This window comes from Thamnophis elegans, chromosome 3 (genome assembly GCF_009769535.1).
Source record: "Thamnophis elegans isolate rThaEle1 chromosome 3, rThaEle1.pri, whole genome shotgun sequence".
NCBI lineage: Eukaryota > Metazoa > Chordata > Lepidosauria > Squamata > Colubridae > Thamnophis > Thamnophis elegans.
In genome coordinates, this window is record NC_045543.1 from 86,671,713 (window position 1) to 86,696,150 (window position 24,438).

The 24,438-nt window shown below is 35.1% G+C and overlaps 1 protein-coding gene across 1 annotated transcript in view; it reads right to left on the reverse strand.

Annotated features, from left to right (window-relative positions):
- Window positions 1–24,438, reverse strand: part of LOC116506124 (contactin-associated protein-like 4) — a 282,199-nt gene that overhangs the window by 15,886 nt on the left and 241,875 nt on the right. The window contains exons 15-19 of the mRNA XM_032213774.1: window positions 22,744–22,871; window positions 20,427–20,597; window positions 12,459–12,677; window positions 2,240–2,479; window positions 772–996 (exon numbers count right to left, since the gene is read on the reverse strand). Coding sequence (XP_032069665.1) covers window positions 772–996; window positions 2,240–2,479; window positions 12,459–12,677; window positions 20,427–20,597; window positions 22,744–22,871 — 983 coding nt within the window. The remainder of the gene's footprint in view (window positions 1–771; window positions 997–2,239; window positions 2,480–12,458; window positions 12,678–20,426; window positions 20,598–22,743; window positions 22,872–24,438) is intronic.

Here is a 24,438-nt window from a genome sequence, read left to right on the forward strand (position 1 = left end):
TTTTCCTCAAAAAAGAGGCTGAAAATCTGGGTATGTCTTACACACTGAATACAGCATTTTTTGCCTCCTGAAACCCCGCCCCTTCACCAAAATGGCCAGGCAGAGCCTTATGGAGGCTTCCAGAAAGCTCCTGGGGGCTGGGGAGGGCAGAAATGAGTAAAAAACATCCATTTCCTTTAAGAATGTCAATACCATTAGCTACTGATTTTGTTTAGAAAGAACAATGCTGTTTTTTTTTCAAGAAATAATAAAAGAACTACTGTATTTTTCAGATTATAAGATGCACCAAGGTTCTGAAGAGGCAATTAAAAAAAAGTTTTTGCACTCTGCAAACATACCAAAAATGGTCCGTTCCCCCCCCCCCCCAAAAAAGGGCATGAATAGCCCTTAGGAGGCTTGTAGAGTGCTCCAGAGGCGGGTGGGGGAAAATAAACAAAAATGGGCAATTTTTCACAAAAACGGGCCCATTTTTTGTCACACAAAGGGCATGGATAATCTTTAGGAAGCTTATAGAGTGTTCCGGGGGCTGGGGGGGAATTGAGCAAAAAATGGCCCGATCTCTATTAAAATTAACCTATAATTTATCATATTTGATCTTACTATATATTAGGGCGATTTATATATTTCCTACCATCAAATATAGTTTTAATAGGGTAATATTATAATCAAGGAAGAGGAGCAAAATATGTCCTGGAGAAAATATCATGTTAAACAAGTAATTTCCAAAATAAAACTAATGACAGCTTTAGTATACCTATTAAGAGTACATACCATTTTTGGCAAGAATAACTGAAAGATACTCCTTGTAGAATGAGTTTACATAAAGAAGCAAACTTGGAATCCGTGTTGTTCGAAAGTTCAATGTGATCGCTTCTCTTGTTAGCGTCATATCAGGATGAAAAGAAGCAGCATGTGAACTGGAGTTCTTGGCAACATTGTAGGATTCTTGAAAATTATATGTTACTGATGAACCAAGTCCAAAATATGCAGATATCTCTGAAACAACAGGCATTTTTGTTTTGTTTTTTACTATGAACCTGAAATAAAGTATGCCATTTATTGTAACAATGTTCCCAAAAGAATGTTTCCCAAAAGAAAGAAATAATAACATAAGCACTACTATTTAAGCATTAAGAAATAAGAACGTAAAGCAAACATACTATTTAAGAACATTAACAATAATTGTCAGCATTGGAGCAAGAACTTAAAGAAAGTAAGTTTCCTGATTATTAATAGATTAGTTACCTGAACTGCTTTCCTTTTGTACTTATGTTTTTGTAGGACACATAATTGAAAGACAGATATGTTTTCATTTTCTATCATTCCAAAGTAATAGGTTTATTTTAGTTTAAATTCTTTCATAATAGTAGGGTCCTTGATGCTCTCTGAATTTGGTGGTTTTCTTGCATATATTTCCTTACCAAACTAGGTAACACCATCAGTGCTACTAGGGAGTGGGGTTTGCTCATTCCTATACTAAGGGCTTTCCCTGACAGCATTGGTGAAAGTGGCCTTGGTAGTTCCTTGGGCTATTGTTTACTGCTTGAGAAGGGAGTTAGACTAGATGACCTCCAATGTCTCTTCCAACTCTGTTATTCCATCCTGTTCTGTCCCAGTTGGTAGTTCTTTGATTGAGGTATTGTTTGCCTCTTGATTGGTGGTGTAATGTTAGGACAAAAATGGGGAAGATAGTGTTTGTAGTTTTTATCTACTCCCAGTATTCTTTAAGCAATTATATATTACTTAACAAAAACATAAACACATAAACTACATATTAATTTGGCAGCATTTCAGAAAGCAGGACAGTTTTGGACCTAGACACATTGGTAAAATGTCTATGGAGATTCTCAGTCATCCAGGCCATAGTTGTCCAAAAGGTGCTTTTTCAAGAGGCAACTGGACTTCCTGGTTTTTCTTTGAAGACGTTTTGCTTCTCATCCAAGAAGCTTCTTCAGCTCAGACTGGATGGTGGGGAATCACCTTCCAGTCTCCAAAGAAAAAACAGAAAGTCCAGTTGCCTCTTGAAAAAGCACCTTTGGGACATTGGTAAAAACCACTATTAGAGCCTGTCAATGAAGGGGAAAAATGTTGTCAACATCTGTAATTCCAAATATAATGTCAGAGAGACAGAACTGTATAATCCCAAGTGGATTTTTAAAGTATCTTTTAAAAAATGTAACACATAAACAATGTTTTTCTTTGCTATTGTATATAAAATAAATTTACAATTTATGCTTGCCTTTCTTACAGAATGGCCCTGTGTATGCAGAAAAAGTGCAATCACAAGAGAATCCATTATATTTCTCTTTGCATTTTCCTCCATTGTAACATAGGTTACCATAGCTGCTACAATGTCCAGGACAACCTGGCTTTACACCAGGGGTTACTTTGGCTCTTTCTTCCAAATCAAGAGCTCTGCCATTTAATTGTAAAAAACGAATGCATCCCAAAAATCCTTTCTGTCTTGATGCTGTCCCACCTGCAATAAGTATAAATATATGTAAAGTTTAAGAACCACAATATCTTTTCATGTAAAAACATCTGGAAATCTTCATAACTCACAACTCTTATAAATAATTACATGTTATTTATGACAAGGAAGATTCTTATATAGCAGCAGGCAGAAAGATAAAACAAATATTTACATTATACCAGGATAATGGAAAATATAGCAACAAAAAACAACAACATTTTAGCTATGGCTGTTCTGTATTTTTGACAATAGTCTTTATATGTTAACATTTTGATAAAAACATAAATGATCAGACATCTGAATTGATAAAAGCATTGTTATTATTAATTAAGATTTAATCTTCAATTTGATTCACAGTCTATGATTGGTAAAAACTTAACTGTTTAAGTCCTAATCAAGGACCTAAGGTAACATCTGAGTATAAAGTCACTTCTGTGTAAGGGTTTTTTTTTTTTTTTTCAGTCAGAATATTCAAGTCTAATAGACTCAAAATTTCCATGTATCTGGGTAGCCCTTTGGGTATTTCTCCGCTAGTAAAAGCACTTAGACTAATATACTGCTTCACATTACTTTACATCCCTCTCTAAATGGTTTTCAGAGTCGGCATCAGTGATAGGATTCAATTATTTTTTACTACCAGCTCTGTGGACATGGCTTAGTGGGTGTGGCATGGCTTGGTGGGCATGGCAGAAAAAGGATACTGTAAAATCACCATTCTCTCCCTATTCCAGGGGGATGATACTGCAAAATCCCCATTTCCTCCCGATCACCTGGGACTCGGGAGGCAGAGAATAGATTGGCGTGGGGCCAGTCAGAGGTGATATTTACTGGTTCTCCGGTTCTACTCAAAAATTCCTCTTCTGGTTCTCCAGAACTGGTCAGAATCTGCTGAATACCACCTCTGGTCAGAATATTGCCTCCAACAAGCTGGATCCTTATTTTACCAACCTTGGAAGGATGGAAGCTGACTCAACCTTGAGCCAGTAAGGATCAAAGCCCTAGAAATCAGCAGAATTAACTTCCAATACTGCATTCTAACCACTGTGCCACTGCCATAGCAGTTCTGGGCATTATAGCAATAGCAATAGCAATAGCAGTAGACTTATATACCGCTTCATAGGCCTTTCAGGCCTCTCTAAGCGGTTTACAGAGAGTCAGCATATTGCCCCCAACAATCCGGGTCCTCATTTTACCCACCTCGGAAGGATGGAAGGCTGAGTCAACCCTGAGCCGGTGAGATTTGAACCGCTGACCTGCTGATCTAGCAGTAGCCTGCAGTGCTGCATTTAACCACTGCGCCACCTTGGCTCATTGCTCCAAGGGCCCAATTTACTATTAGTACAACCCTTGATTTCTTCCTCCACAATACTCAACTTCAATTTGCAAATCATGATATTTCATTATTTTTTCTAGCTGTTTCTCTTTAATTCATGCACCATCCGATATTGCAATATAAATTATTGTTATTGTTATTATTATCATATTGCATGTTTGCAGTAGCCAGGAGACCACAATGCTATTGCAAAATAGTAATTTTGCTTGCCAAATGTACTGTACCACAGGACACACTTGCATACTTCCTCCTTCAGGAGGGCGAGCTGACTTTGCATCAGAGAGAAAGACAAGTGGCTTTTCCTGCACCCATGGCCTCCTCCCTTCCTGGAACTGCCCCACAAACAGGCAGGGCAACCGGGAACCAGAGCCGTCAGGAATCTGACTTCTTTCAAAAACACCAGCTTATTTCCCTACCAAAGTGGTACCTACCTATCTACTTGCATAGAACATTCTTTCAAATTGTGAAGTGCATAGAAGCTGAGGTGACTAACAGAAGCTCACCCTGCTACACAGTGCTTGGATTTGAACTGCTGGAGCTGATTAAGCCACTGACACACATTTTTTCCCTCAACAAAACATTAAGAAAATGGCATAGAAGGAAACAAATAATATTTCTCAAAATAAAAGATTACAATGGGCTTTATTTAATGGTATCTATGTTCATTCAATGCAAGCTTGAGTCTTACTATTCTTTCCTGACCTTCCTATATTTTCCAGAAATCAGTTTCACAAAATTCCACCAGTCCCTTGGGACATTCTCAAAATATAAGTAATACAAATCAGTGACATATTCAGTATTTTATGGAAAGTGTCAAAAAAAAAATATTCCAATGTAAAAAAAAAACCCACCAATGAAATAATTAAGCATATATAAAAGGAAAATGGAATTGAAAATGCAAATAATCAATATTGTTTACCTAAGAATTGGTAATACAAAATAGATTAGAAAGGAGTGAAAAAAAATGATGCTACAACATTACTGATGACAGCAAAAAGGAATAACTGTATTAAAAGTTTCGACCAAATTTTATCAGGAAAATTACCTTGACATCACCTTCATTTTTTAGATTTTTAACCTGCCTTTATTCTTTTTATAAATAACTCAAGGTGACAAACATATTTAACACTCCTTCCTCAACCAATTTTCCCCACAACAACAACCCTATCAGATGAGTTGAGCTAAGAGAGAATGAGTAGCCCAAGTTCACCCAGATGGCTTTCCAATCTTACTTTTTATAAACATGATAAATAGTAAACGGTGCAGTGAAAAAAAAACACCCCTAGGAAATATATTTTGACTATGCAGAAATTTGCACAAGCATTTTAGACCCATTATCATGATACCTGATTCACCCATGAGAAATTAATTATATTGACACATTCACCTTAAAGTTTATTATAGCTCCTGCTTGCTTTACATCACTTTGATGCTCTCACAAGCTTTAAGAAAATAAATATTTATACTATTCTGGTTCTTCCAGGAAACGGCAGTTTCAAAATCCAGTTTCAAAAAACTGTCTACAAGAGGTGGAAGGTAAGACAATAAATAAATAAGCAAAGAGATCCTTCTACCTAGTTGTCAAGATCAGAAAAAAAATTAATTATTAATTTTAGTTACTGGAAGCTAACTATTGAACCCCAAACAGTCCTCTAAGATTAGCAACAGGAAATTATTGATTTCTTTTTTTTTAAAGAAAAAAAAAGCTGTTTCAAATGTACACGAACAAGGTATGTACCTGGTGAATAACAATCTTTTCTTCCATTCAGTTACAAATAATTAATACATCCACAAATATTTGCAGTTGTAATTATTACATAATATTTTGATTACTTTTCCATTATGCATTGATGCAAGCCTTATGCCCATATAGAGACTGCACTGTATTCATTTTGTGTTATTACTTAATAAATTTACATTCCAGTGCAGTATTACTACCACTCTTCTCTCATAGGCAAGAAACTTTAGTGAAATTAAAAAAAAAATGAATTAAGGTTTGAAAAATTACCAAAAATACTAAAATTTAAGGAAAAAACATGCATAAAGCATTGTCTTGATAGCAGTTTGGCCTATAAAAGAAAACTAGACTTATTTCTCAATACTGGAGTTATAAAAAAATCACATTAAAACGCAAAGTTGAATATCACCCAAAATAATCCATTTAATATCCAGATGTTCTTATTATCAAAATCACATTCTTATAGTAATAGTTATTTCTCTAATTAAGGGCACACAGAGATATATACCCAGCTGTTTTCAGAGGACACCATAAGCACAAAAGCTCTTTTCCTTTTGATTTGATTATGATTAAACATATTCCCAAATTACTTTATGTATGATGTTGCTAAATTAGGCTTAGCCTCAATGGTAATCAGTCAAGACATTAAAAGTAATATTTCGGAATAAACCAGACTTGTCTATTTCATTATGGTAACACTATACAAAATCATAAAAATGAGGATTTGAGTAGATGCAAACAGAACTGCTTACAGCATTGGTCCAATGCCGTGTTTTCCCAAAAATAAGACTGGGTCTTATATTAATTTTTGCTCCAAAAGATATATTATGGCTTATTTTCCAGTTCGGTCTTATTTTCAGGGAAACACAGTACTAAATGCAACTGTCCGGCTTACAATCTTAACTGGGGCTTATTTGGGGTAGGGCTTATATTACAAACATCCTTATTTTCCAGTTGAGTCTTATTTTTGGGAAAACAAAGTAGTCTTCTAGGTACAAGTTCCTAAACTTTTCCAAAGAATGATGTTCTCAGGGGTCTTTGAAAGTTTCTACTACATTTCAGTGACTTAGCGGTTGAAACAGTAAAAAAAAATACAAAATATAGTAAACATTTCTAACTTACAAAACAAAGATAGTTTTCCTCATAAACTTATTGTCTGGTTTTCCTTCTACATCTATTTATTTATTTTGCTATTTTCCTGACTGTTTTATCAGTCATCAAACACAGATACAACATTCTCACTGAAGATCATAGTATAGCCAGCAAGTACAATCTGCATTCCAAATCATGTATCCATCATACTTCCAATATATTTTTACCTCTTGCCATTTATCTTTCTCCCAAGCACTTTTACTCTAGGGCTGAAAACAGAACAATTACATGCATATTCAAACAGAAGAATATGTATTTCTAGAGTTTTGTTTTTGCCATGTCTGTTTATGATAAACAATGTGGAAGATCCACCTCTATGTATAGCTGTCCTATATCATGCATAAGTATGTAGGAAAGGCAAAAGCCATTCCCTAACTCAACAATACACCTATTCCAGTCTTTACCCCTTTATTCTTTGAATCATAAAGTTGGAAGAGATCTAAGAAATCATCAGATCCAAATCCGTTCTCTATATCATCCTTGATAGATGACTATCCTGTTTCAAAAACTTAAGGAAAGGGGAAGAAACCACCTCATGCAATAACCTATCCCATTGATTGACAGCTCTTACTGTCAAAAAGGTCTTCATAATGTTTTATCTATATCTACATTTTTGAAGTTTCATCCCATTACTTCTAGTCTCACCTTCTGGAGTTATTGAGAATAAATCTGAAGTATCTACAACATAACAGCCCTTCAGAGATTTGAAGACAGCTCTCATCCCTCCTCCCTCGTTCAACCTTCTTTTCTGAAAACCAAAATATCTACAGTAGGTCTTTTAACTGTTCCTTGCAAGAGTTTCAGCATCTTGGTAGCCCTTCTCTCAACTTGCTTCAGTTTACCAATGTCCTTCCTGTTACGTGGTATGCATAACAGAGCACAATACTCCAAGTGAGGCCTGATAGAAACACTGAAGAACAAGGTGACTATTTCTGCCACCCTGTGCAAGTGAACTTAATTAAAATTCAGATTTTCAATTCAATTTTGCAGGAAGTTATACTATTTTCCTTGCCCATCTTTTCAATTATTTCCCACTTTCTCATTTTGAATAGATAGGCAGCAACAGATAAATACTTCCTATTTGCCAAGCAGTCAAAACATCTCTCTTTCTCTAAACATTTATTTTGTGTATGCTCCTTTCTTTCAATGGGAAAGTGGGAAATAGAGTTATGTACCTGTCAGGATCAGGATCCCTAGGAAAGAGATTGTTATCTCTGGAGTGGATTATGCTTTTGAATGGTTCTGTTTGCAACCCCAATTTGTGTATTCCCAAAAATGAGAAATCAGCTCGCTGAAAGTGATATTACATGATTTGCTCTCCACTTCTAAACATACACCTAATTTGTTTCAAAGTTAGATTAATACTATGGTTAAGCAAACAGATCAACAGGCTGATTGAAGGGAATGATTCCTATGAAAAACTGAACTTTGTGTTCTCATATATATTGAAAACAGTCTGGCTGGAATACCAAATTGAAAAAAAATGCCTCCAATAATACTTTACAGGATCCCAGTAATAGGGAATAAAAAATAAATAAAATAAAATACAAATATTTAAAAGAGTCAAGGTATCTTTTCAAGTTAAGATTATACTGACTTTCCCTTCAATTCTTCCCAATAACAATCTGATAGCTGGATCTTGGTAAAAAAAAATGGCATGTATAGCAAAAGGGTATAAGGTATGTATTAGGTAATCTTGCCAGAAAGGGGTCTTGACATGCCCTTCAAATGATAGCAGAATCTTTGATGTGGGAGAAAAAAATGCTTGCCCTAGGCTTGGAACATTGACTTTCTTCTTTACTTATTTTCTCTGCTTTCATTTTTTTTTATTGTGACAAAACACTTCTTTTCTTAAAGCTTTCAGTGTGATGAAAGCTTCACACTCTAATAACAACACCAATATAGTTTGCAATTTTCTACTTGGTACTACACTGAGAAACCCAGTTCACTTACTTAATACTCATTTATGTGGGTTAACAAGTCCTTCTACATCATAGTCAGAGAGGGTATATTGGACTTTGGGAGCTCAATACTGAATATTAATCGGTTTTTCTAGAGAGTCTTAACCCTATATTGGAGTCAGGCTTTCACAGCACAACAGTTAAAAAATGATAATTGCCTTGGACTTTGAGCTTGTTTTGGAGGTTCTAGCTATCGTATACCCTTGACCAAAGATCAGTAAACTCCTTCTATCTGGAATGTTTGTCCTCTTCCACCGAGCGCGCAGCTTCGGGAGGGAGGCACATGGAGTGGTGAGGGAGGAAGGGGACACCCGCCTAGCAGCCAGATCAGCCGAATCAACCCTGGCAATCAATGGGGTGATGAGGCAGCCAAATCGCCCTCCCATCCATAATTGGCTTGGAATATTTATAGTCTTAAGTTTTTAAGTTAGAGAGGATTGGAGATTTTTTGAAAAGCATCAACTGATTGGTGGCTAGAAATGGTATTGCTTTTATTTTGATTTCACTTCCTTGCTATGTGTGTCCTGATTGGGTAGTAGGTCATATGTACCTCCACTAATCTGATCTGTTGATGGCCCAGATTTTTGAATGTATGGTTTTCCTGCTGTTTGTGTGATCAATTATTTCTGTTCTCATAATGAAAGGTGAGAGTTATATTGACAGATGGGTAGTTGTTAAGAACTTGCAAACTTGCTTCTTTATTGCACTTGTGTGTCTCTCATTCTTTAAGAAATCCATAAATTATGCGCCAAAGATCTCACCAACCCAAATTAACAGACAAGGGTATTTTTGTACTGTTAGCAAGTGTTCAAAGACAAAAATAAAAATAGAAGATTAATCCAAAGGCAAAAGTATTCTTTAAAATTAAAAGGGATTTCAGAAAATGGATATTCAACTCTTTTGGATGATAACTTTACCTTCCATGATTCAAGTTTGCATCTTTGGTACATTTTAAAGTTTAGTTCTAAATGCAAAGGCACCCTCTGGTGCATTGTCAATTTTCCTTATGCAAATAAAGCAAATGTACAATTCCTAAAGATTTGGGTCTGTTCCTGAAATATATTTAGCAGTTTCATCTAACCCAGTGATTCCAAACGTGAAGACCACACACCAAGGAGGGGGGGATTTGATTTTTAATGGGGGCAACTTGAACCTTGCTTAAAGCAAGTTAATGGCCTTTTAAGCTTCCTAAACGTAAGTAGAGTTCACTTTTTGAATAAAATAAGAATTATATGTTAAAGGGGAGGGGCATCAGGATTTTAGAGATGCTTAGATGGGAGATGCCCCCAAAAAGGTTGGGAACCACTGATCTAACTCAAAATGCTGCAGCAAAATATGAATTAAAGCTGATTATAGGTGTGCAAGTTTCTTACATTTTCATTGGTTAACAGTTCCCAGTTCAAGGTGTATTTTATGACCCATGAAGCCCTATCTGTATAAGCACAGAGCTTTTATAATCTACAACGAAGGCTTTTCTTTTCTGCCTCACCATCATCAAGCTTCTCAAAGAATAATTCCATAGATATTTGAAGATATTGGAGACAACAAACTAATGGCAACATACTAATATTTCAATTCTTTCCAAACAGTAGAGAATGTGACAAAAGAGCAGGACCTTCTGTTAAAAGCAAGAAGTACCTATCAAAAAGCTGCCTTTTTATTGTCAGATGTAGGTACTAAAGATCTTGGACCAAATAATGCATTCTATCATAAAGGGAATTTTCTCTGTTTGGTTAATAAAAGTTTGTGTTACTTTACATTTTGTATTTATTCCTTACAGCATTAATACCATTAGTTTGGCTAATACATTTTGCACACAATGGGTGTCATCATAAAATCATTTTATAGTTATTTCCTTATACATTGGTTACAAAATAAAGTCTCATTTTCAGGGAAAAAGACTCTTGTGGTTTTCATTTGGAGTCATTTTTGCCTGAACAGGCAGTAGTACCTTGTCTACTTCCAAACCCTCAGCTAGGTCAGATTTCTGTAATAAAGAAGAATATTAGTAGTTCAGGGTTGAAATGAGGGGTCCTTGGTGCTCTGTGAGTTTGCTTGTTTTTTTGCAGACATTTCATTACCCAAACGAGGTACATTTTGAATAATGAAATGTATGCAAAACAAAACAAAACAAGCAAGCTCAGAACCCCACCGACAATGATGCTGCCCTACAAAGTGACCTCGACTATGTGTCAGAATTGTCACGCATTTGGCAACTTTAAATCTCAGTTAAAAAATGCTCTGTCTTACAAATTGGCAAACAAAATAAATCAGAACACTAAATACATCTACCTCGTGAATGACCCTCACTCTGTCAAGGACTTAGGAGTAATCACCTCAAATGGCCTAAGCCCCAGAATTCACTGTAACAGCATTGCCAAAAAGACATTAAGAGTTGTTAACCTAATTTTGCAAAGCTTTTTCTCCAGTAACATAGTACTGCTAACTATGGCATACAAAACCTTTGCCAGACCAATTCTTGAAAAGAGATTGTCTGCCTGGAATCCACATTGTATATCAGATGTTAATATGATTGAGTGGATCCAGAGGCATTTCATGAGAAGAGTACTCCACTCTTCTGCAATAGAATCCCTTATGCCACTAGGTTTGAAATTTTGGGCTTGGACAATCTGGAACTGTGCCATCTGGGGTCAGACCTAAGCATAGTACAAAAAATTGTCTGCTACAACGTCCTACCTGTCAATGACTACTTCAGCTTCAACCACAATAATACACAGGTAAACAATCAATACAAACTCAAAGTAAACTGCTCCAAACTCGATTGCAGAAAATATGACTTCAGCAACAGAATGGTCAACTCTGTTGTTACATCCTCAAACCCTCACAGCTTCAACCTTAAACTGTCTACTGTGGACCTCACCCCATTCCTAAGAGGTCTGTGAAGGAGGCGTGCATAAGCGCACCAGCGTGCCTATCGTCCCTGTCCTACTGTCCCCATTTATTTGTATTCATTTCAGTGGTGGGATTCAAATAATTTACCAACCAGTTCTCTGCCTTAATGACCAGATGGGTAGGCGGGGCTCAGTGGTCATGTGATCATGTGGGTGTGGCCAAGTCAATGTTACTCAGGTTGATGAGCACTTTGCCTTAGTTGTTGCAATGGTAATAAGGTTAACTGGAGAGGCAGTTTCTGTAAGTAGAGCAATAAAGGTTAGGCTAGAAACAACACCAGAATGTTTCCTTCCTGCCTTCCTTACAGGATTAGCCCTGTAAAGTGGGGAAAAAACCAAAAGATTTCTTCCAACAGCCGGTTCTCCGAACTGCTTAGAAAGTTACCAACCGGTTCTCCCGAATAGGTGCGAACTGGCTGAATCCCACCACTGATTCATTTCCTTTGTTCATGTCCATGTTCATACTTATATCTGCTATCTTGTATATGTTTGGCAAACAAACAAACAAACAAACAAACAAACAAACAAATAAATAAATAAATAAATAAATAAAAGGCACCAAGGATCTTCATGTCAACCCTGAGCTACAAATATTCTCCTTTATTAAACCTCTACTGTTTTGGAATGGCATATTTCCATATAGCTACTAAAATATGAATTAAATCAATGAAGTATAGTTGACATTTCACCTGTATATAGAGCTACTTTCCATTCCATTCATTTCATCTTAAAATAGAAACCACTTTCAATTATGACATATTTGCAGGCACTATGTAAGTTGCTTTATATGGCCTAAAACACATTAATCTATTTTTTCCCTTTAAAAAGTCAATAGCTATGGATTGTATCCATGTAAACACATAAAATCATTCTGTAAAGGTAGACTTACCAACAAAGAGTTGGCTGTTGAGCTGCAAACGGATATGTCCATCAGATGGAGCTGAATAAGTCCTTTGAGGAAGCTGGTCTACTTGCAGAGACGCCTCTTTGATGTTTCTTTCAGCCTTCACATAGTGCCACTGGTTGTCATTTAAGGGAATAGGTGACTGCACTGTGATTTCATTAGGCCCATTTCCCACATCAAATGAAAATGTCACTTCAAGAGGTGCTATGAAAGTTAAAAATAACTAAGACACTTTAGAATGGCAAGCACAGTTTATTGTAAATATGACTTTATACTTCTACTTTGATGTTCTTATTGGATAGATGCTAAGAATAATACTTTGTTAAAACTCAATAAAAATTTAGGTATAAAGTTACAGTAGAAATAATGCCCATGAATATTAATTATAATTTGTTTTCTGAAGTATAAATATGTACAGTGATTCAAATTGCTACAAATAAAATAGTATATTTGAAATATTGTATTGGACTGGTATTAAACTTACTTTCTGTTTCATAGTTTTATTAACAATTTCAACCCATCTGTAATTATTTCAAGAGCATGGAGTATAATTTAAATATTAACTATAGATTCCAAATATTTTCATATTTGGTCATAAATGCTTCCAATTTAAAAAAAATTCAATATTGTTTTGTAAAAGGTTCTTATCTACTCATACAACTTGTACTTATTCAATTCCCAACGTATATCTGAACTAAAGTAAAAGTGAAAATTCACATCAGTTAAAATAGACAATCCAGCAACTTGGCACAGGCAAACTCACTGTAGATGTTGTCATACAAAATTTCTAGAACTCAGCAAATATTTATATTCAATTACAACCATTTTTAAAATGCTATTTGGCCTAAATATGGAAAAATCACTATATCACTCCCATGTCCCTTGGAAGTTTTGTCAATACAATCCTATTTTTTAGAAGAAATACTTTTATTTAAAAGAAGGATAGGGACTTCTTACATATTTGGTGAACTGATGATGCTACCTAGTTTGGTAATGCAAGAACACCACCAAGTTCAGAGAGCACCAACGACCCCACAGTTCAACCCTGAGCTATAAATATTTTCTTGTATCAGAAGAGAATGTGTGTGTGTGTGTGAGAGAGAGAGAAAGAGAGAGAGAGAGAGACCAAAAGTCCCCCATCTGTCTAAGGCAATATAGACTCACCATCTCTTGGTTTCTAGGCCAGGACCTAGAGAGAGAAAGATGTCTGTGTATGTTTTTCTCTCCCATACAAATGTCTTATAGTAGGTTGTTCTGGAAATGTTTAGAGTCATAACTTTGGATCTCAACGAGATCCATTTTGTATCTCTGTGTGCTGGAACTTCTCCCTTTTCACCCTCTCACCACTAGTGATGCCATCAGAGACACTCTGATGAAGGTCATGGAATCAGTACCCATAGCAGGCAAAGTGATAAGGAAAGTATACTCCTGTTATGTAATATTATGTTCTGCTGTTGTAGTAGTTCAGTTGCATAGGAACTGTGGGACCATAAATCTCAGCCTTTTTCATATTATGTCCACATTAGGCAAAAATCTGAAAAATTTACAATTTAGATATGTTGAAATTGAACCTCGATAATACAACCTAGAAAATGCAGGTTTGTTGATTACAATTTTGGGGTGTAAGTTTATGTAAGTTTATGCTAAAAAACAACCGAGTGAATTATCTCTTAGCTAAAAGAAATTGTGTAAATATCCTACCATTGTCTGAAACAGGAGTTAACTGAAAGTTAAATTCTAGTGTAAATTTATGTGAAAAAATCATTTGTTTAATTATACATACATTTATAAATGGAATTATTCAGACCATTTATTGACTATTATGGACATTAAAACTATGACAGTCTAACATTTGGATGCAAGCTATATACTGGAATCTGCTGTATTGCTTTTGAGGCAAAAGATATTAGTTGCTTCAAGGGCTTCCAGTTAGGAAGACAGGACATGAATTTAGATATAATCAGATCTAGTCACAAAATTGATCTTCTCAACACAAATATACTTTTCTATTCAATGGAATCACTCACTGTGTAGACTGTTAATTCATCTCGTGTTTGAGCAGTATTATATGGAAAAGGATACTTCTAAGAGGTAATCAAAATATATTTGTTTTTCAAGAATAAGTTTTGTGAAAAATATACTTCTAAAATGAATGAATGATTGATTGTTTGAATGAATGAATGATGTTAAGTAGCAGATTGTATATATTTGAAGTGCTGCACGTATACCTGATGAATATAATTGAAATGAATAACCTAGCATGAAGTACTAAAGTCATTTATATTCAGAGTTTGCTACATTGATGAGAACCAGTCAATTGAATTTTGCTCTTATGTCACAATTAAGGGAACTTATTTTCCAATCATTTTGGAAGCAGAGCTCTTTCCTGAAATCAGTTATTGACTCTGCATAAAAATCAGTAGTCCTGTTTGGTGCTTAAAACAAAACAGCTTTAGATAACAAAATAATAAAATGAAATATGTTGGGCCATCATTAACTGAAGGCAGGACTCCCAATGAGCAAGGATCCTCTGATAGGTTTGATAAATTAACAAGAGACTAAAAATGTACAAACCTTCAGTCAAGATTCTCATGGAAATAGTCAATTACATATCTAATATATATTCCTGGGTCAATGAAATAATCTGTTTCTTAAATTAAGAAAATAAAAAAAAAGATAATTAGCATTTTTTAACCTTTTCTAAAATTGAACGTTCTCTTAAAACACCCAATAAACTAATGCTTTTAAAATGCCTGGAAGATAAAATATATCAATATGTAGATAGATATATACCTGTACAATGTACAGTGACACTTGCAATTTCCTATAAGCTTCTGGCACTTTTACCAACTGTTTGAACCTACAGATGATGTCTATTGCTCCCTTCTACTTCCTTTTCTTTTTCTTGGCTCTGTCTTTGGAGATGGGACTATGAAGATAACCTATAACCTTGAACACTGCATAAGAATCATCCTATTATATACTTTATTCATTAAACATAAAACTCAGCCAACTGAACATTCAAAAATACATTACAAATACTAGTGACTGGTGCTAATGGTTGATACAGTTTGCTACCAGCATCCTAGGTATCAACCAAGTATCTTTTTAAAATATAAGATGTTCCGAGTAGCACAGTTTTTTGCAGTTCCGCTGGTGTTATTGCAGGAAGCTGCAATTTGTTGATGTATCTTGTAAAATTCTTGGACATGGTGCCAAGTGCCCCGATGACAATGGGTTACATGCTTCATCCATAGCCGTGTAGTTTCGATGGCCAGGTCGCAATATTTCATTATTTTTTCTAGTTATTTCTAGTTATTTTTCTTCAACTCTGGCATGTCCTGGAACAGCGATATCAATAAACTGTATACTTTGACCCTCTACAATTGTGATATCTGCCATGTTGTGCTCCAAATGAGGATCCGTTTGTATTTGAAAGTCCCACAAAATCTTCACCTTCTCATTTTCGATAACTTTTTCCACTTTATGTTCCCATAACTTTCTGGATAAAGATAAATCATATTTTTTACATAATGACTAGTGGATTAATTTATCAACTCGATCATGTCTAGCTTTGTAATCAGTTTGTGCAATTTTGCTCCATTCACATATTAAATGTGAAACAGTTTCGCCTTTGTTATTGCAAAGTAGGCAGTTTGAGTTGTCAGTAGATCTTTGTATCTTCGCTTTCATTGCATTAGTTTGTAGTGCTTGTTCTTGAGCAGCCATTATTAAACCTTCCGTTTCTTTCTTGATAGTTCCCATCTTAAGCCATGTCCATGTCAAGTTGTCATCACATTTTCCTTCAATGTTTTTCAAGTGCTGTCCATGCAAAGCTTTGGTTTTTCATCTATTCAATCTTTCATCCAGTTGTTTTTCCTTACATTCTGTCTTTGTTTCTGTTTTTATGCTGTTCTCCATTTTCACAGCCTGCAGCCATTTTTCTGTACTTTGGTCCACATAATCATTCAAATTTCATTTTTCTTCTTCTACAGTTTGATAGATTTGCAATAGCCCCCTCTCTCCTATTTTTCTTGGCAGGTATAACCTGCCGATGTCACTTCATTGATGTAAAGCGTGGTACATATTCAAAAGTTTGTGTGTAGAATCAGAATGTTCAAGTCTGATAAATTTAAAATTATTTTATTTTAAATTTATTTTTATTATTAATTATTATTATTGCAACAACAGAATTGTATCACAGCGACCAGTTGTTTCACCGGATTTGGCATTGATTACTAGTCGGGCCCCACCCAGGGGCCTAGGACATCATAACATATTTTCGTAATATGCGTGCAGATCCAAGCAGTGCAGCTTTTTGCATTTGAATGATGGTGATTTTGTCAATTTTTAACTGTTTTAAATGTAATTCCAGTGCTTTTGGAATAGCACCCAGTGTGCCGATTACCACTGGAATTACCACTGCTGGTTTGTGCCATAATCATTGAATTTCTATTTTTAAGTCCTGGTATTTCACAATTTTTTCCTGTTCCTTCTCGGCGACCCTGCTATCACCTGGTATTGCGATGTCTATGATTGTAACCTTATTTTTCTTAACCAGTGTGATGTCTGGTGTATTATGCGCCAGTATTTTGTCCGTTTGTATGCGAAAATTCCACAAGATCTTGACCATCTGATTTTTGTTGACTTTTTCAGGCTTATGTTCCCACCAGTTTGTTGCTGTTTTAATATTATAATTTTTACACAAATAACAACAACAACAACAACAACAACAATAATAATAATAATAATAATAGTTGTTGTTATTGTTATTGATGAAAAGAGCATAGACTCTTAAAAGAACAAATGCATTCAGAAATTGATATTTATGTATCAGGCTGTACATTTTAACTGACCTATATTCTTTGTCTAGCATGTATCCTTTATGAATACAACTGAAACTGGCAGTGTAGATCAACTTATCAAAATAACGAAAGCCTATATATTGTAGAATGAAAATAAGGCCTTTAGTTATATTAGATGAAATATTTGAGATGGTAAATATTATTTGAAGATGTAGAGGTTAAAACAATTGTAACCAAACGGCATGCTGCATGTGATGATGGTTTTTTTTTCTTTTTTGTCTTTTTTGTCTCCCCCCCCCATTTTTTTTAAACCCTAGGTTATTGTGGTGTTTATTAAATATACAACAGAGAGATATGGGATGTATAAACGTAGTAGGGATGCACCTGTGATCAAATGACATATTGTATGTGATGATGGGTTTTTTTTTCCTCTCCTTTTCCCATTGTTTTTTTTCTATTGTTATGTTATGTTGTCTATGTAATAAAAAATAAAATTAAATAAATAAATAAATAAATAAATAACGAAAGCCAATCAGAAAGGTTAAAAACAGGTCAAGCTCGTTTAGGTGCTAATTGTGATTCAAAGGAGCAGTTAATTGATAGATATTGTGAGTAAAGAGAGTAGCAACATAATATTCAACTAAAAATCTGAAGTTTTCTTCATCTGACATCAAAAGCGTACAATCCTCTCTACACACTTCCTATCTTAGCAGAGAGGATATTCTACCATTAGGCTATTTTGCTTTAAGAAGATTCACAATCACTGGCAGGATCTGTGTTAATTCAAAGACAAAATTCAAAGGCAAGCAGATTACCCCTCAAAATATATCTTTGAATATAATCATGAAATTGAATCAAAATCATATTGAATTTAACTCCTTGAATTCAAATTAGATCTTGACTGATTTATAGATCCTTAAGATCCATGCCTTTGAATACCAAAACATTTTAACAGGCACTATTAGAAAAGTAATCTTTAAAAAAAAATAGCCATTTTTTTCTCTGTTGCAACAAAACAGGAATCCTAACAATAATGCACTCAAAGCTTCTGCAGATGCAGTCTTATTTGAGATGCCACCAGAACAGGAGAAGGAGCATTGTTATGTTTTGGTGCATACAGGAATATAAGTGACCTACTCCTTGATAAGTTAATAAAGCATCAGACAGGTCCTGCATTATGCACTGTGTGCATTCTGACACTTTATGAAAGAAATAGCACCATTTCTCTACTATGTGGTCATCTTCAGTTTGGTCAACCAATGCTCCATACATGTCTGATAATTCTTAAGATTCCAGTTCAACTGTGTGAAACTCAATACTCTATTATATCCTCATTTAATGATTCTCTGAGGCTACTGCATCACTGTATTATACAGCAGTTCTCATCAATGTAGCAGATGGCAAGGCAATTATGTTGTTATTTAATATAACAAAACATCAGAAAAAGAGCAAATTCGTGTCCTCTATTCTACTACATTGTGAAGACACTTTGATCTAAAGTCCATCAGTTATCATATTCCACAGTAAGTATCTGAATAATTGAACAGGAGGTCTTTTTGAAGTAAAATTATGATATTTTGTCAAATCTTCTCCCATCTCTCCCCCCACCTTGCCAGAAATCCAAAACTTTCAATGTAAAGTGTAGAGAATACATTTGTTTCTTTAGGAGTTCTAGCTGGATTCTCTTTAGATAATATCCCATCTCAAATTGGCACGCAAAGCACCCTTTTCAAAAGTGTATAACAATATCTAAGGCTAGTGGATGTGCAATCATATATGATTCACCCTGGTTCTAGTTTAACACTTTCTCTGATCTATGCAAATTTTCCATCTTTGCTTTCTTTTAGAGTTTGGAAGCTTAAAAAAACAACACCTTGAATCTGTGGCATTGGCAGACTGCTTTCCATTTTCAAAACCTTGACAGTAACCATGTGGAACAGATACTCAATGCTAGTCCCTGCCAGTCAGCAAATTTCCAGTAATGAGGTCTGTTTTCTAAGTTGATGTGCTGTCTTTCGCATCAACTTTTCAAATATTTCCCTGGTATGGTCTGAAACTACATCTTATCAGAAAAGCAGAATAAATGTTATATAGGATTATATTTCAAAACAGGAAAAATAAAGAAAACAGTTGTATAGAAGTGACTACTAAAGTTTGGTCTTTGAAGCCTATATGTGAAGAAAGAACTCCAAAGCAAGGCCCACTTGGATATTTCCTATTATTCTGTTTTATAAAACAAAACAAAAGATAAATGTAGAGAATAAATTCTTTCCAACTACTCTTAAAATAATAATATAGTTTTCATACAATGTAGGAATGTTTATACTTAAAGATGAAATTATTATATATACATGGGATTTTCTTCTTCCTTTTTAAGACACAAGGCTCTCCACAGGCATCATTTGATACTGTAATACAATCAGTTCTAGGAAGAGCTGGCTTCATTTAACACAAAAAGTTATTCATTCAAACTGCACAGTATTACAAATACAGCGTGCTATGGGTAGTCCTCGACTTACCGCAGTTCATTTAGTGACAATTGAAAAAAATGACATCTGACTGTTTTTCTCAGTTACGACCATTGCAGCATCCCCATGGTCATGTGATCAAAATTCATACATTTGGCAACTGCCTCATATTTATGACAGGTTGCAGTGTCCCAGGGTCATGTGATCCCTTTTTGCAACCCTCTGACAAGGAAAGCCAATGGGGAAGGGAGATTCACTTAACAACCATGTTACAAACTTAACAACTGCAGTGGTTCACTTAATGACAGTGACAAGAAAGATCATAAAATTAAGCAAAATTCATTTAACAAATGTATTCATTTTGCAACTGAAATGTTGGGCTCAATTGTGCTTGTAAGTTGAGGACAACCTGCACTATCTGAAGAAGAGTCATTTGCCCCTATGTTTCCATAGGAATCATGAGAACAAGCAGGATATTACTGAAATCTTGTAATTAAAAGAGCAGGTACATGTAATACGGTGCTTATAAGCCCTCATCTAGGATAACTGCATCTTTAGCCTTTAGTAAGGCTAAAAAAATTTCAGACAGCTTTAGCAATCAATATTTTGGCATAGCCAAAATATGTAAAATACATGTTTAAAAGAAGCCAATAAAAATAATCTGTTTAAATATGACTCACAGTGTAGTTCTATCCTTATGAAGTCTCTGATTCCCAGATTCTCTAAAAGCACACCAGAAGAAGCTGTAGTTTTGAAGAAAAAGGACATGTCTGCACTCAGTTCTCCATGAAAAGTGGGAAAATGGAGATAGGAGGCCTCAGTGTTGAAAGAGGCTGCATTCCAAAACTCTCCTAAATATAGAACAAAGAAGGTGGAAAATTCTATTACATATACAGTTGTATCTAATGAACTGGCAATTAACATATTAATTATCCCCAAAGATTTCACTAAATGCCTTATTTGAAAGGAAAGTTCAATTTCTAAGTGTCACAATTCACTTATGATTCAAGTCTGCCTTTTTCCAGATAATCTACAAAGGCTTAATTCCAGATCATACTATCTAAAAAATCAAATTGGTGATACCAAAGAACCTTCTCAGTTACTTTCTCAACAATATTATATTTTGTCAACTAGAAAATGACTCATGCTGAGTGCTTTTGCTGCTAATGAAAGCAGTCTCATTAGCATGAATCTGAATGACACCTCCCTTATGTTTATTTCAGTTGCTACTTGTTTTCTTATGAACTTTTCATTGTTCTTGTCTTGTTGTCTATTCTACCAACATACTTCCCCCCCCATCTTTGACTGTTATCCACTTTGGGGGTTCTGTTTCCATTTCAAGACCAACCACTAGATTATCAATATTTGAAGGAAGGAAGGAAAATTAAAATGCACATATTTGCATACACATGTTTTCTAGTAAATAGTTAATGCTTAGTTAATGAAAATTATACTACAGTTTCATTTGCATTGCTTCCTCACCAATCCAAAGATTAGAACAAGTCTATTGTACTAATTCTAAGAGTTTTTAGCAACCTTATATGAAATAACCAGTTACTATGCAGTCCATGAGCATGTAAGAGAACATGCTGGGATGCATGATCTTTCCTTATTGATTTTCAAGAAAGTTAAATTCTAAAGTTATTTTGTTTGCTAAATTTACATACTGCACATTCTGCTATATCCTGTCTATATATTAATCTCTTTCATAAGCTATACACTTGGTGAATTAAATCAGGGAATATCAGCCAGTGAAAACTAAATATATTTTCTTTGGTTAGTCTCATGATTTTTTTTTCTTTTTTAGAAAAGTCATTCCCCCCCCCCAAAAAAAAACATGGTAGATAAATTATAAATGAGTTTTAAACATCAAGTTTCAGTTATACTCGATATATTATCCCCTCTACTTTATATTAGTTTTTAAACTTCTTGTAAAACTTTCAATAAAAGTTTTAATTTTGCATAAACCATTTTGAGGAAATTTTCTGGTGAGAAAGACAGGATATAAATACATTGTACTTTCTATCTAATTTCCCAGTGTTTCAGTATGTGTTGATTTATTAATGGCTGATCTGATAAGTTCTTTGATTAAGCAGAAAGAATACATTTGTTTGGTTCTAGTGTCAAGAAAAGATATACAGGATATAATATTATACTTTCACTACTTTTTCAAATTCTGCAGTGTTATGTTACACACACACACACACACACACACACACCACTCATTTATCTCAAATACATTAGGACAAATAAATGCCATACACAGGGGAAATGTATCTAAAATGTATGTTGTTTGTACTTATATCTTTGCTTTATGCATTTTTCTTTAAGGCAAAAACAGATTACATAGGACAAATACATATAAAAAAATTGTATGCCCAAAATGTTTTATAGTGATGCATAAAATAGATAGAGCAGATGTGAGCTTCAAATGCTTCCAAAGTTATTGAAAGCAAACTTAATGTAAGAGCTTACTCAAAACCATTTTATTGCAGCGCTGAATGTTCTAATCTAAATTACATTTCATCAGCTTTTACAGATAGAAGAGCTGCATGTGCTTTATTATCTTGCTACTTTAAGTTTATAGTTCAAGTATTAGCATGATATTAAATCTGCACTTTTATTTTTAAATAAGTATCACTCTGTGTAGAATGACTTTTCCCGCAAACGTGCACAGACTTACTGTAGATGTAAAAGTAACCTATATAGTAGCCATACACTATAAATAGCTAGTCAATTTGAATTTTATATTCACAACATTGATAAGAGGAATGCAGGTCCTTCCCTGTCCAATGATCAGCTACTGTGTAAGAAAAAAATGGATTCAAATTTAACCTGAAAGCCCTATGAACTGTATGCATGAGGAAGAGAGAGAGAGATAGAGAGTGAGAGAGAGGGACGGATGGACGGAGGGAGGGAGGGAGGGAGGGAGGGGGAGAGGGAGAGAGGGAAAGAGAGAGATCACTTGATATAAAATCACACAACATATTTACTTACTATCACCCTGGCAGATTAAAGGTCCAAGTTTATAAGCTGCTTCAGAATTTGGACGGCCTGTATCTGTGATGACTAGCTCTGTTACTGGCAAATGGTCTTTGTAGGACAGAAGTCCTGTATCATTTGTCCTGCCACAAATAAAGAAATAGTTTCAGAATAAATGTTCATGACTATCCTCAGACCTATGGAAGAAATGTGTAGAAAAAAATATCCTGCTTTTGAAGAAGATACATGGATAAGATAGTCATGACATGATGGAACATTACAGCATTTTTAGCAGCAAAAACAGATATACCATGAATGGTAGAATGAAACCATTACAGCTATACATCACCTAACTTTTTGCAGCCATGGTTTTTCCTGATCTATTAAGAAACTAATTGACCTCTTAAATAGGCAGTCTATTCATGTTTTAAGAAACAGCCCTATGTAGCTTAGCAAGAAAGAAAATAAATGATAAACAGCAGAAAATAATTCAACTTTTCGAATGGTTTAATTCTTTAGACTCAGTGCTGAACTTATTAAATACAGTGTAAGTGAAAAACACACATATTCTTGGACAGAGGGAATTTTGAACAACCATATTTTTCAGAGAATAAGACACACATTTTTTTCCTCAAAAAAGATGCTGAAAATCTGGGTGGCCTCCTGAAGCCCCACCCCTTCACCAAAATGGCCGTGCATAGCCTTATGGAGGCTTTTAGAGAGCTCCTGGGGGCTAGGGAGGGCAGAAATGAGTGAAAAATGGGTCGGTTTTTGCTCAATTTTGCCCCATCCACCAACCCCCAAGAGCACTCTATAAGTCTCCATAAGGCTATGCATGCATTTTTTTTGACATGAAAAATGGATCGTTTTTTGCTGGTTTTTGAGAAGCCCTCCCCCAAGGTTATTTATGCCTTTTTTTAAAAAAATGGGCCTGTTTTTGCGAAAAACAGGCTGTTTTGGGGAGGTTTGCAGAGTGACCCCCCCTTTTGGAAAGCTCTTTAACTCATTAATGAGAATTACATTGATCAAGTACTGTGCCAGCCAGCAGAAACAAGGTCTTAGGTGCTGGAGATTGTCAGCGATTTCCTTCTCCAACACATGGATAAATACACCTAGAAACATCTACCTACCTACCTATTCTCTTTCCCTACCTACCTACGGTATTTCTCCCTCTCTCTCTCTCCGTCTACCTACCTACCTACCTACCTACCTACCTACCTACCTACCTACTCTCTCTCTCCCCCTACCTATCTACTGTATCTCTTTCTCTCCCCCTCTATCTACCTATGTACCTACCTATGGTATTTCTCTCTCTCTCCCTCTATCTAACTACCTACCTACCTACTCTCTGTCTCTCCCTACCTATCTACTGTATCTCTCTCTCTCTCTCTATTTCTCTCTCTCTCTCTCTCTATCCCTTTATCTACATACCTACCTAACTACACTCTCTCTCTCTCTCTCTCTCTCCCTACCTCCCTACTGTATTTATCTCTCTTTCCCTCTCTATCCCTCTATTTTCCTACCTACTTTTTTTTTTAAAAAAATTGTCTCTTCAAAAGCTTAGTGCGTCTTATACTCCGGTGCGTCTTATACTCCAAAATATGGTAATTTTTTTTTTTTTTTACTAATTATTTATTGGTAGTTCTCATTTAATTAGGTTGATTAGGACGGGAATTTCCATTGCTAAACACTATGGTGGAAAACTGTTAT